Below are 14,752 nucleotides of genomic sequence, written 5' to 3' on the forward strand. Positions count from 1 at the left end.
TTTCTCGAGTGTAATGTAGCTGTTATTTGAGAACTCAATTCTGATATAACCATCAACAAAGCAGCTTCTGTCTATTTGGGAAACGGTAGTTGACTAAATATGACAGAGTAATACTTTTTTGAAATTAAATTAAAGTCTGTTGACTCAATTGAGACTTCATTGAAAGATCTGGGACTAATCTGAATAAATTTTCTCATTTATTCTATAAACCTTCCTCTAATTTCTGTAATAAATTAGCCAATACATGGAATATGTTGCATAAAAGTTCTTAAAATATTCATCATTAAATACTTCCTTCTACCATATTATTTTTGCTTAATTCTTTTCTAAATTGCCTCGTGCCTGAAAATTTGAATATTAAGTATTGGTTTTCAGAACCTTCGACCAACTTAAACAAAGACGTTAAATTATGTTACCCCAAATGCCTTGCGATGTTTGTACAAGTAAAACAATGTCAAATACTTGTGTCTAATGCAAAAAAAGTTACGATTTTATTTATAAAGGCATTGTCTAATCGTATTCGAGTCAAGATTACAACTCAAATATGTAGTGAGCGAACTTTGTCGAGGTTACAAAAAATATATATATAAATTTCACGAGATTTGATTAAATATTAATAAATATTTCGAGATCATGGATTAAGAAAAGATCTCCTTTACAATAATCGTAATACTTTTGTATTTTGTCTATTCTGAGACAACGATATTGACCTATATAAATTTAGAAGTTGCACTTAAATTTGTATTGTAATTTTATCTTATGAATCAATTGTACTTTCACTTTCACTTTCCTAAAATAACAATTTTAAGATGAAATAAACTACTAAATAAAAAATAAATACACATTAACCATTAGACTCATATAAATGGCTTGGTCTGTCAAACGCACCGGGACATGAAAGTGTTACTGTGAATGATTTAAATTAAAACTGTGCAATGCCAAGCCTGCACAAGGCCCACAATTGAAAGTAAAATTGCAAGAATGTTTGAACTTATTTTTTAAAATTTATTTTTTCCTCAAACTCACTATTAATTATATATTTTTCAAAAATAATAGTTTTACACATAAATTTTAAAAAAAAAATCTCTATTTTTAACCACATATTCTCAGAAAAATACTTTTTACAAAACATATTCTCAAAACAGGGACTATATTTTCAAATAAGTAGAATTAGTATAGTGAAATACGGGATTAGCTACGCCAGCTAAAAATAAAACTTTAACTTCTTGCTTACGAAAAGACCCAAAAATCATGTTTCTTACGTTATCTAATAGTAATTGTGTTTGAATGGAAATTTTGTGGTGTTGGTTTTCAATGAAGGAATTTTGCGATATGTCGTTTTAAAGGCACTCTTCAATAGACTAACCTTTAAAGCTCTTTGTTAGATGAGGCAGACCTTATACGAACAAAATCAGTATTCAAAAGATTAACGCAAATTGCTAGAGTTTTGAGTAAGGTAGGCAATGTTACAACTGATAAGGACTTTTGGTAAGGCCTTAGCGATGAGAAATCACCAAATGTGTCCCAAACACTAGTTGATGAAGACACATATTCACGGAGCTCATCTGGGGAGATTCTAATAATGATAGATGATGTTTTTGTTGGATATTGGTTAAATAAATCGAGAATTGAAAATCGATTAAAGTTCGTATCGACTTCGGCCAAATACTCAAAAACTCGAATCAATCCGTTTAGGCAAAATTGTTTGCCACTTCGCCGTTTCGGGGCGCACAAACGGGGATCGACCTGCCCGATCAAGTCGCGGGGATCGAGGGGGCAGCGCCCCCCGTGGGGGGTCGGGGGCAACGCCCCCAAAAGAGAATTTTAATTTCTCTGCATGTATTGAAGGGTATATTTGGCATTTCGAAAATCAATATGGGATGAATGAGAAATTACGAAAAAGGACGAAAATCAGTGAATAGACACCTTTTCATAAAAGTGCATTGTTTGGAAAGGGTGCATGATTTGGCCTCAACCATTTCGTCCACACCCTTTCATGGTCTATAAATAGGACCCTTTGGGTGTCCTATTTCTCACAATTTGATATGCAAAACGTCTCTCATCCTCTCTTCTATCCAAAATCAAAATCATTTCATTTATTTTGATTTTCTTTCATTTCATCCTTGGAGTACATAAGCCTAAATTTGGTTCGTTGTACTTGTGTTTTGGAGTGCTACAAACACAAGTGTAGCCGTTGTATCTTGGGAGTCGATTGCCGAAATCCGTAGGCACCGTTGCGGGGCAAATTCGACTTAAGGACAAAGAGTCCAACTCTTGCCTCGGCTTTGTCACCATCATTATACTTATTTCGGCGTCACTATTCACAAAATTCCTCCAACAGTTTTTAGCAGCGAGAAAACTATCGAAGCTCCTTGGGTGGATCTTTTTAAAGATTACAGGAGATCTAAAGATGGTTTCAAGCTGCGATGATTCAAAAATCTGCCGGAAGAGGTGGTTTTGATCGAAAAATGTTTTGGATGATGTTGAGAAATCTTTGGGGTACTACCTTGTCAGGTACTTTACGAGTAGATTCCTGGGCAAATCAGCTTTGCTACAACTATGTGACTTATGGAAGTTAAAGTACTAGTACTTAGTGCACAAAAGTGGTGGGTTGATCTTCAAGTTTGAAGAAGAATCCGAAAGATTAAGTGTGCTTCATGGAAGGCCTTGCTCACCGTATGGGGTGGATAAACTTACCGGGTTTACCCTTGGAATTCGGAACCCGGTAGCATTGGGGAAGATTGTTTCTAAAGTTAGTAAACCAATTTCCACCGACAAACTCACTGCCACATGAGGCAGACTTTCCTATGCAAGAGTACTCATTGAAGTTGATGCATCGATTGAATTGGCGCTGTTAGTTTTATTCGATGTAGGATTTACCCTTACATTTCTCTGCAAATGGTAACTCGTTTGAGTATATTAGTCTTAAAATTCGAACATCCATTTGAGTTCTAATAGACTTTGGTATCATAAATTTGTGAGTTTATTTTGAAAATGGTCAACTTTATTTTCAAAAAATAATCTCGCTCTTATATGTACCATATTTATGTTACCTTAGTTTGATAAGGATTTACATTTAACACAACCTTCTTGAACTAGATTCTAGAAACTTGATTTTGCCTTTCACTTTCACATGTTTTTTATATACATTCTCTTGAAGTATTCAGAATCTTAAGGAATGTGATGCTAAATCACGTCCAAATACAATCCATTGCTGTCTAGAATGTGACGCTAAATCATGTCCAAATACAATTCAGTTAAGTCTTCTTTCAAATTCAATTCTATTTTTGATTATTTTTCGTTCTACAGGTCGTCAATAAGAGTTTTTTAATGTTACATATCACGGATAATGTTTAGTACCAGTATTTTTAATAATGTATTGACAATTCAATTGAATGCTTAGAGGTGTGCAAAAGAATCGGAACCAATGAGAAAAGGTCGATTTTGTTTGATTCCGCTTATATTTCAAATGGTTTTAGTTCCTCAAAAAAAAAAAAAAAAAAAAAAAAAAAAACCTAGTCAATTCTTGTTCGATTCTGTTTCTAGTACCTAGAACCAAGAACCAAAAATTGGTTCTAACCCAATTATTTTTTAAATAATTATGTTTATTTTTAAATCTGGTTAAAGATTTTTTAGGCAATATTATGTATGAAGATAGTATTCGATGTTTGCATTGAATGACGTTTATTATTTGATTTTAAATGTTAATATTAATTTTTCGTATTTTTTTTATGTTAGGTTATAATTGTATTGGCTATTTTTTAGACAAAATGATTATTATACAAGAGTTGTAAAAGTCAAAAAGTCTATTGAGATGTTGTATAGATGAACTAGGAGTCTTTGATTCAACTATGAAACAGGAGAAAGAGTCGTCGGAGTTATGCTAGCCTGTCACTAAGATGATGCTCGAGCGTCCAAAATAGAAACATTGTCACCCGCTTGTCGCCTTTGACTGTGCTCAAGCGACACACTTGTCGCTTGTCTCGCATTAGCCTAGCGCTCGAGTGATAGTGTTTTTCGAAAAACACCAATTTGCATTTTTCAACAGTTTTTTTTGATCTATACTATCCAAAATATGTCTACTTTTTATACCCACGCCCCACTTCATGAAAATTATGGTTGATCATTATATTCAACCTCCACAACTTCATTTGGAGCGAAAACAATTATTCTACATTTTAAGATTAATAAACCACAAGTTGGAAAAAACATCAAAATCACATAATCCAAAACACACACTTCCTAACCATCGTCAGGAAAGTACACCTCAATAAATTTCAAATGTTGCTGAAGATTAAGAGAGGTTTGACCAAAAATACAGAAAATGTACAAGAACAAGGTGTTCTTGATGATCTACAAAAAATAGACAATTTCAAAAGATCGAGGAGAATGTTTAAGTGAAGGACGTTCTAGCGGGTCTAGGAGATTGCAGGAATTAGATAAGCGAGTCTAGCAGGTTTCTAGGCTGTATCTTACTGTAAGTTCTTATTGTCTATACTGGAAGTTTTTGGTTTGGTTCCAGATATTTTTAATCCCGTGATGGATTTTTTCTGTCAACAAATTCTGCGTTATTTAATCTTTTATTAATTATTGTGACGATTCAACATAAGATAAAATTGACTTGTTTGACTAAACATCTAAAACAATTAAAAAGTGAATTGTTGCTTTTAATTGGTAATTTTAATTCCGTCTTATTCACCTATTCATTCCCTTTATGTGATTTTAAGGTTGAACAAGTAACTTTCAAGTGGTATCAGAACCCAAATTCGATTCCTAACCCTATCTTTCAAAATGAGTAATTCATTGTCTGTCTCACCGTATTTTGATAGTAGTAACTACGCCTATTGGAAAGTTAGAATGAGAGCCTTGTTGAAATCGATGGATGAGCTTATTTAGTTAAGCGTGGTGCATGGTTGGACCGCCCCTTCTAGCACCGTTGATAGTGTTGTCACCCCCACTCCCATAACTAATTAGTCGACTAATTTAGATGAGTATAATTGGAATAGTATGGCCGTGTCACCAGAAGAATTTAGGCGTGTGTCTATATGTAAGGTTGCTAAAGAGGCCTGAAATATTTTACAGACCACACATGAAAGAACTTAAGCTGTTAAGAATTCTAAATTGCAAATGTTAAACACTAGTTTGAAGAGATTAGGATGAAGGATAATGAGACCTTCGATGACTTTTATACAAGCTTGAATGACATAATTAACTCTAGTTTCAACATAGGTGTAGGAATGTCAAACGGGCTCGGTCGCTTGGCTCGTGGGCGGCTCGAGCTCGTCAAATGACGAACCTAAGCCCGAGCTTAGCCGGGGGCTCAATCCCACGAGTAGGCTCGTCAAAAAATGTGTAAATTTACAAAAGAAAAGTCAAGAAATGTGTAAAGGGCCGAGCCGATTGCCATCACCACATAGGTGAGAGACATCCTGAATCCAAGATTGTCAAAAAATTCTTTAAATCCTTACCTAAGAGATTTAGGCCTTAAATTACGGCTATCGAGGAGAGCAAAGATTTAGATATGGTTAAGATTGAAAAACTAGTTGGATCTCTCCAAACTTATGAACTCACCGTATCTCAATCGAAGGAAAGCAATTCTATAGCCTTGAATACTATTAGGGATAAAGAGTATGACTCTACAGATATAGAGACCATTAATGAAGAAGAGATAGCTTAGTTTGTTTGCTAAGAAATTTCAAAAAATGTTTAGAAATAAAAAAAAAAAAAAAAAAAAACCTAAAAAAAAACAAAAGGTTTTCATAGAAAATCTAAAAAAAAAAAAAAAAAAGCCTCAAAACAGACATAAGGTTATCCTAGTAAATCTAGAAAAATATCTCATTCTATGAGATGTCATAAGTATCAAGGTTTTGACCACTACAAGAGTGAGTGCCCTGCTAGTAAGATAAATAATGGTAAAACGATGAATGCAACTTTCACTTATAACGAGTCTAGTTCGGATAATCAAAGTGAGAGGTCCACTCATGATGAGAGTGAGAAGTTTATGGCTTTCACTACTAGGACTAAGAGTGAATCTGATAAGGACAACGAGAAGATTGAAAATGTAGATAGTGCTAAACAATTTGAAGAAGATTCTGAAGATAAGGAACAAATTCCTGATGCTTATAATCAATGATTTGATGGATTCTTAAGATTAAGAAAGTGAATAAAGTCATGTTTAAGATTGTTAATACATTTGATCTAGAAAGAGAGTCAACTAAAAACCTTAGTGAGTTAAGGTTTAGTCAGGGAGAACTTCGAGGCTAAGGTTAAAACCCTGACAAGCGACCTTGAGAAATCAAGTACTCAATTCTATTCCTTACTGAATAAAACTTAGAAGCTGGACAGTCTTTTAAAGTTAAACAAGCCTGCTTGGAACAGGGAAGTTCTAGGATATAAGCAGACCGATCATAATAAAGCTAGTACTTTCAAAACCATTTTTGTCCCTGCCATCAACCAGCCTAAGTATGTTCCTAATCTTGAACTGAAGAACAAGTATATCGTAGGGAAAAGACCTACTAAACAGCGTAAGACCTACCAACCTAGGCATAAATATCGATGACCTCATAACTATAGACTAAGTTTATCCCTACGCATTTCAACTATGGTGAGTTCGGACATATAACATTTGATTGTCATAAATTTTCGAATAGAAATAAAAATAGAAATTTCACTAGAAATAGAAATCAAAATTCTTATAATCGGATTGACTTCCTAACTAATCAGGTAAGTCAATTGATCGAGATACTAACACAGGTGATTTGAAATAAGTCTTCCACTAGATAAGTTTGGGTTGAGAAGAGTGGTCTCTATGATCAGAAAGATTCTGACTGATAATGCTGTTTGTATTGCTCTTTAGGAAAGAGTAGTTTTATGTCTCACTGGGTTGGTATTTTTGGTGCATGCTTGTAATTATTCACTGTGTTATTATTGATAGCATGCATCTCATTTTATTTGCATTGACACGTGTATTTTATTTTTATTTTTTGTGCTGCACATTTTTTGTTTTGTGAGTTGGTGCATTCATGTTTTATCAATTAAAAAAATAATAAGTAAAGGAATTCTTTTATACTACAGCGTGATATATGAGTCACTTGAACATGTGAGTTGTGACCAAGAATGAGTTTAATTACTGTGCTATAATATATTTTCCATTACTTGATCACGTGTATGAAATTTAGGATGATAGTCATGTGTCTATAAGGTGATTTTAAACATGAATTGACCTTACACTAGTTGACCTAAGTTTGAGTATATTATCTTGAAATAAAAGTATCAATATCAATATCTTACTCTTCTTTGGAGTTTATTTGACTCGAGCAATTAAATTCGTGGGGTTTTTCACAACTTGGTGCCTATGGTCATCTAACGTAGGTCAACTGGCCTCAAGCTCTGTATAGTGGTCATCTTAGTCGCTTAATGAAGAAGAGATTGCACATAAGATAAGACAAAAGGAAAAATTTATGAGCTTCAAAAAAATAAATATATTTATATGCTAAAATTCAGGAAGAGAAAATAATAATATACAAAAAAACGAACTTCTTTTATATGTCTTAATATGATATTATTGGTTTGACTTTTATAAGTAGAGGGATAAATTTATTGGCAGTGATGATTAGCATGTCCTTTATCACAAAATTAAGGTTTGGAGTTCTGCTTACAAGGAATTGGTGACACTTTACACATATACGTCACTTATACAATTTACCCCATTTTAACATGAACTAAGTATGTTTGTGAGTTTATTGACCATTGATTATGCTTGTTTGTGCTTTCAACTGTATGTTTGAGTTCTTATATATCGTTGTCGGTTTAAAATAATTATATTTGATGTAGTTCCCTTTGTCATTTATGAGAAAAATGAGGAGTGGCAGCTTTCTCTTCTTTAAATAAAATGATTATTATAAAAGAGTTGTAAAAGTCAAGGAATCTGTTGGAATGTTGTATTAATGAACTAGGAGTTTTTGGAGAGAAAGTTGCATGACCGTTAACTGTATCTTTGAGTTTTAATATATCGTTGTCGGCTTATGATAATTACATTTGATGCAGTTCCATTCGTCATTTTTGACAAAAGGAAGAGTAGCTATTCCTTAGACAAATTTGATTATTATAAAAGAGTTGTAAAAGTCAAAGAATCTGTTGGAATATTTTATTTAATGAACTAGAGTTTTTAGGTTTCCAGTATGAAACATAGAGAAAGAGTCGCCTGAATTACGTTAGCCTATTGCTAAGCTAATGCTCGAGCTTCCAAAACAAAATCATCATCGCTTGTCTCGCTTTAGCCTGGTTCTCGAGCGACTTTGTTTTTCAAGAAACCCTAATTCGCATTTTTTTAGAGTTCTATCTGGCCCATATTAACCAGAACCTCTCTACTAGATATACCCATGCCCCACTTCATGAAAACTGTGGTTGATCATTATATTCTACTTTCATAACTTCCTTTGGTGAGAAAAGAATTGTTCTATATCTTGAAATTTATCGACCACAAGTTGAGAAAAACATAAAAATCAAATAATTCAAAACACCCACTACCTCACCATCACCACGGATGTACCTTCTCAGTAACTTTCGTTGAAAATTAAGGGAGGTTGGACCACAAGCACAAGAAGAAAATAAGAACAAGGTGTAAGTGAAACACGTTCCAACAAATTTTGGAGATTGCAAGAATTAGATCAACGAGTCTAGCTGATTTTCTTAACTGGATCATACTGTAAGTTCTTATTGTTTATAATAGAAGTGACTTGCTTGATCCCAGAGTTTTTAATCCTTTGAAGGATTTTCTACGTCAACAAATCCTACTTTATTGACAATTGTGGAAATTCAACTAGAATAAAATTGACTTGTTTGACCAAACATCTAGAACAATTAAAAAATGATTTGTTACTTTTAATTGATAATTTTAACTATGTGGTATTCACCTATTTATCCCCTTTAGTTAATTTTAGGCTCGAACTAATAACTTTCATCTTATAAGACTTGCTGACATAGCTTCATATTATGAAGCTTTGTAACACTAATTTACATTGATAATTTAAAGATTTTAGTTATGGATTTAAATCTAACCAGATCAAACATGAACCATTTAGTGCGATTCCACATATGCAATCAAACAATGGTACACTTATAAGATAATCATTTGATTTTCAATTGCATTCTATTTGATATCAAATCGAATTGAAACGGAATTAAATCAAACCAAATTGTGTCCTCCTTTATTTGAACATGTAACTCAATACGCTACGTTATCACCTAGATAAATTAATATTAAACACTCGTAGCATCATCTTTTTCTCATTCACCCTTCCTTCTCCGAAGAGTCATTGATGGGGCCCTACCTAAAATTAGTCTTGAGATAAATATTACAATTTATTTTAATTAGATTATCCCAAATTCATATTAGGTGGCCCACTCACAAAATTTAGTTGGAGCATCCTCTCTCAGATAAAACTCCACATTACTTTTGAGACAATTATTAATTCGCTCCAATCTGTGATTTGACAGACAGACATTTTATAAGAATTATAATTTGTTCATGCCGTAGAAAATATAAAAAGATATATTATTTATCAATACGATTTGACATATCAATCAATACGACATTTTGTTTAAGTTTGTGCAAGACATTTTTTTAAGTACTCTAATGAGCACTTTATATTTACACTTAATTTTATTAATTCCAAAAAATATTTATTATTTTTTACTATTTTTTATTTTCACCAGATTTCTTCCAGATTATTATATTATTTTTTTTCATTGAAAATTGAAATACTTTGAATGTCAATTTAAATTGTGCTCAATGGTCAGGCTTTGAATTTGCTCTCCAATGATCACCAGTTCGAGGTCCCTCAGAGTCATTGAGTAATATTTGACCGTAAATTTCAAGACCCAATAAGATTAGTTGAGGTACGCGTAAATTGGCCCGAACACTCATAGTCATAAAAAAAAAGTCAATTTAAATAGTCTCTTTGGTCGTAATTTTAATAATTAACTTTTTAAAATATAGATCATCTTATATTTAAAAAGTCTCGATAAATGATACTTTTTCTGCTTTAACATTATTATCGTTGCATTTTATCTCATCAATGTTACATTCTTAACACACACTATCATAAAAGGGAAGAAAAGTCTTTTTGGTATGTAATTGGTTATTTACTATTTTATCTGATCAAAGGTTTCCCACTTGAATTGCACCGCATTAGCTTTAATGATAAAAATCACCCCAATTGGCCCATTACACCAGCTCATTTTTAACACATGGCAATTGGTAAGTGATAAGTTTTGACTTATGATTCTCTAAATAAACAATTCAACATTTGCTATATATTTATAAAAATTTATCTTCTGGCAAAAAATTTTATGGGTTTTAACAAGGAATTAATTGTTCCAACGGTTACAAAACTTCGATTCATATTTTTGATTGATCACTAAAATTTAAATTGTCGAGTTTTGATCACAGAATTTACGTTTATGTCTTTGATTGCTCATTGAATTTTAAAATGTCGAATTTTGGCTACTGAACTTTAAAAAATATTGTACATTACTCACTAAAATAAATGTTGAATTTTGAAAAATTTCGAGTTTACAATGAGTAAAATACAACGATTTTCAAAACTCAGTGGTCAAAACTCGATATTTTAAACTTCAACGAGCAATCAAAAACATGAACGTAAGTTCAGTGATCAAAACTCGATATTTTAAATTTCACTGACCAATAAAAAATATGAACCTATGTTTAGTGACCATTGGAACAATTAACTCTTTAACAAGTGAATTGATTTTCTTATTCATTTTCGATAATTGGATTTGATATTATGATAGATAAGACTAACAATGCATGAAAATTTTATTCTTTAATTTTATCTAATATATCATGAAATTTACTTCTGAGCAACTCAAAAATCCCATTTGACCCAATCAACTCCGTCCAAAGTCATTGATGTGCGGTGAGAATAATCCGAAGGTGCAATTGGATATCCGTTCAAGTTATGATCACGGTACCATATCTAGTATACACCACCGGTATATCCTTTAAATTACACCACTCCAAATCCCTTTTTAATTCCCATATTTCAGATTAATCACTTTTTTTCAATTCAATTATTTAAAATAAGTTCCTTAGAATATTCCATTCGCATATTGTACTTTTTATGCAGAAGTTCTACTCTTTTTAAGGACTCATCATTCTCATCCCTCTCCTTCACAACCCAAACAGATACAGAAACGCTTAATCATAAACATGTTTTTGTGGTAGATTGTAAAAAGCTGTTTTAGAAAAAAAGCACTTTTATTAGATAAGCTCAAACGGGAGGAAAGCATGTCTGCTTTAAGTAGGATGAAGAGAGTCACTGACCCGTGGGATGAGAAGGTGATGGACCGGATCGTCGGCATAGAGAAGATTGGAACCGCTTACGTCAGCAGCGGTAGTGAACACCTCGACCAAGTCGAAGATGACGTCATCTCGCCGAGTTTGTCCGAACTTTTCTACGGTTTTACTGTTGAAGACCCCGGAGACTCGTCGTTGGAGGTAAAGGACTCCGATTCTGAGCGCGATCCTTCAATGTATGAGTCAAGTGAGGTGAATTTAGACTTCGTCAAATCGATTCTGCAAGGTGAGAGAGAAGCGTTTGAAAAAGGACTTTTAGGTTTTGTTTTGAAAGCTGTGGAAGTGTTTTCCGACGTGAAATCTAATAGGCAGATTTTGCGAAGAAATGTCATGGCGTTTTTGAGACATAAAGGTTACAATGCGGCGATTTGCAAAACAAAATGGGAGACATCTGGCGGACTCACCGCCGGAAACTACGAATTCATCGACGTTGTTCGATCGGACTCCAAAAGATATTTCGTCGATCTGGATTTCGCTTCGGAATTCGTAATCGCGAGGCCTAGTAATTTCTACCAGCATCTTCTTCAGTATTTGCCGAGAGTTTACGTTGGTAAAAGTGAAGATCTAAAGCAGATTTTGAAGGTAACAAGCGACGCGGCAAAGCGATCACTGAAGAGCAAAGGTCTCCATCTTCCGCCATGGCGGAAGCACCGTTTTATGCAGAACAAGTGGCTCGGTCCTTACCGGAGAACGACCAATCTTTTCCCAGCGAAATTTTCCTCTGATACCCCGGCGTTGATTCACGGTTGCCGGACCATCGGTTTTGACACCACCGTCCACGGCGGCGGGCGGTGGTTGTCATCTGCTACAGCCCGTACCAGATGATTGCAATAAAGTAAAATAATATTCCAATTTTGTTGAAATTAAGAAGTGAATTTTAGCAAAGTTTGTCTCTTTGCCTTTCAGGCAGTGTACGCGGCATTTGCACGTCGTGTACATGACGGCGCATATTAGCCAATTCACGAGCGAATTGAATCATTCAAAGTTCAATAGTTAAAAAACAGTCTCTAAATCCGTATCGAACGGCTCTAATTTACTTTAGGGATGAGATGAGGATAAATTCACTTTTGTCTTTTGCTACTTTTAAGGACTCCTGGCTATACTAGAATTAGGGTTGTCCAAGAGCTGAATGGAACTATTGACTCCTCTATCTGCCTCGTCTCTTGAGTGCTTCAGGATATACAATCACAAACTTTTATGATTAGCTTTAATTTTTAATTACAACTAGTTAGACAAGGCCTTGGTTATGGTCACTCGTGGCCTATCTAATGAAAAAATTCGTACTCAAGTAGAGATGACAATTGGACGAATTCGAAGATCTACACTTGTTCGAGGTCAGGATTAAGTAGGGATGAGAACACAGAACTCCCATTCCCAATTTATAAATAATTTTATTTATTTAAATATTAATTAAGTTATATTATAATTACACTATAGTTATCAATTATTTCAAAAACTTAAGTTAGTGAATGATGAAGAAGAAAGAAATAACGCACTCGAATTTCAAGATAATAAAGCTAAGTGTATGCTTGAGTGTATAGAATTGTATTACCTTTGAAATAGCACTAAGTGTAGGTATTTATAGGAAAAGTGGTGGATTTGGAATCATTGGATGGAGGGACACGTGATCACATCTGTTGGTCGAAACGTCCTCTCCTAAGTAACAATCAATTAGTCTCCAGGTGGGAGGACATGCCACCTAATAAGTGAATTTTGTGACTTGACTTTTTGACATCAGCTACACAAATATCACATTAATCAATCATTAAATCTTATTTTGACAAGATCATTGTACAAAAGATCCCCTAGTTAATGGAGATGAGGCAAGGTGATAGTATTCCTCCATTCCACCTCTTACCACTTCACCATATATCCCTCTGAGACCTATCATTTCGACGCCTTGACCGAATCGTGGATATACATATGGGCCACTTCACCTCGACACTTCGATGGTACAAGGTGACGTGGAGTGTGGACCTTATTAACTTGCTCAACTACCTGCCACAGTGGTGGCGATCTAGACCCTCTTCATAAGATGCATAACATTTTAATACATGAATAGAATAATTAAACATAATTTCGCGGGGATGGTGTGGGAACCTATATCTCCATCCTTGCCTCGTTCCCCAATTACTCGAGAATCGCCACTCAGTTTTTCATCCCCAAACTCAAGTTAGATAGAAAATGTTAAATAATTATTGTCCATCATGACTTCGCGTCAACCACACAAGGGCCCCATTACATAACCGTTTGTCTTTGGATATTCGTACCTCAGTCGCCGAGGCATAATTGAAGAGAAAGAATTCAAGAAAAAGTTTCGTTTATCATTTACACCAACATAGTAAAGGTTCTGTTTAACTTAAGTATTTTTTAGTTAAGCAAAAGAAGAAATAGAATGGTCAGGAAGATTGGTGAACCCGCTAAAGCGCATTGCCAGACTGGAGTTTAACCTCTTACACATGCAAGTCGTGAAGGTCTATCGAATTGCGTCTGTGAACATCCTCCCTTTATCAACTTTTATTTTTAGGTCAATAAGAAAAGACTAAATATATTTAAAACACATTTTTTAATAACTAGACTATATTTTAATTGCATAAAAGTTATTAACCTTTACAAAAATCACATTATTGTCTCAAATTTTTTTCATTGCATTTTTATTTTTAAATTGACATAAATTGTACCCAGCGGCAGATGCAGCACCTGACGAGCCCCCGCCGCCTCCCGTGCTGGATTCGTCGGAACTAAATTTTTTTTACTGTCAAAGTATTTATATTTTTTTCTGTGATTTCATTTGATTCACAGCAAGCTCTTATTGCTTAGCTGGTTAGAGTACTAGACAAGTGAAGGGGATTTGACTATCATCTTTATCCTTTTGCAATTATTTTAGTTTAATATTTTTAACCATTTTGGTTCAAATTAATAGGCATAAAACTAGTGCAAATGGAAAATTCAAACTTGTGATCTCCATTGGAATCATGGAGCACTTGACCGCTATGGCTATTGGTGAATGTTGATAATGCATGCAGCAGAAGTCTATATATTCTTTAATCAAGTATAAAGATATATATATATATATATATCCACTTTTTTAGAACAATAAAATTCAACCTTATAGTGAGATTATTAAAGTAGTCATTTTTTTCTATTAAACTGATATAAGTAATTTAAATTCATGGCACTGGTTATTATTGTGGCAGTCGACAGTCAACGGTCGCCCGTGCTCAATTAAAATCTTGGATTCCCCACTAATTGCACCTGATTATGTTTTATCTCAAAAATTTTCTTTAACATAAATAATAATGCAAAAATATTATTAAATAGTTGACCATCATTTTAAAGTACGATAATAATATTTTTAGACAAAAACTTTGA

At 33.8% G+C, this 14,752-nt stretch overlaps 1 protein-coding gene across 1 annotated transcript; it reads left to right on the top strand.

Annotated features, from left to right (window-relative positions):
- Positions 1-11,041: 11,041 nt before the first annotated feature.
- On the top strand, positions 11,042-12,527 carry LOC111407765. The gene has a single exon (XM_023037428.1). It carries the CDS (start codon positions 11,312-11,314, stop codon positions 12,203-12,205), a length of 894 nt encoding a protein of 297 aa, XP_022893196.1. The 5' UTR covers positions 11,042-11,311; the 3' UTR covers positions 12,206-12,527.
- The last annotated feature ends 2,225 nt before the right edge of the window (positions 12,528-14,752 follow it).

This window comes from Olea europaea, chromosome 13 (genome assembly GCF_002742605.1).
Source record: "Olea europaea var. sylvestris chromosome 13, O_europaea_v1, whole genome shotgun sequence".
Taxonomy (NCBI): Eukaryota; Viridiplantae; Streptophyta; class Magnoliopsida; order Lamiales; family Oleaceae; genus Olea; species Olea europaea.

What these genes read in the sequence shown, in the direction of transcription:
- LOC111407765 (XM_023037428.1), top strand. Translation starts at nt 11,312, where the DNA reads ATGTCTGCTTTAAGTAGGATGAAGAGAGTCACTGACCCGTGGGATGAG.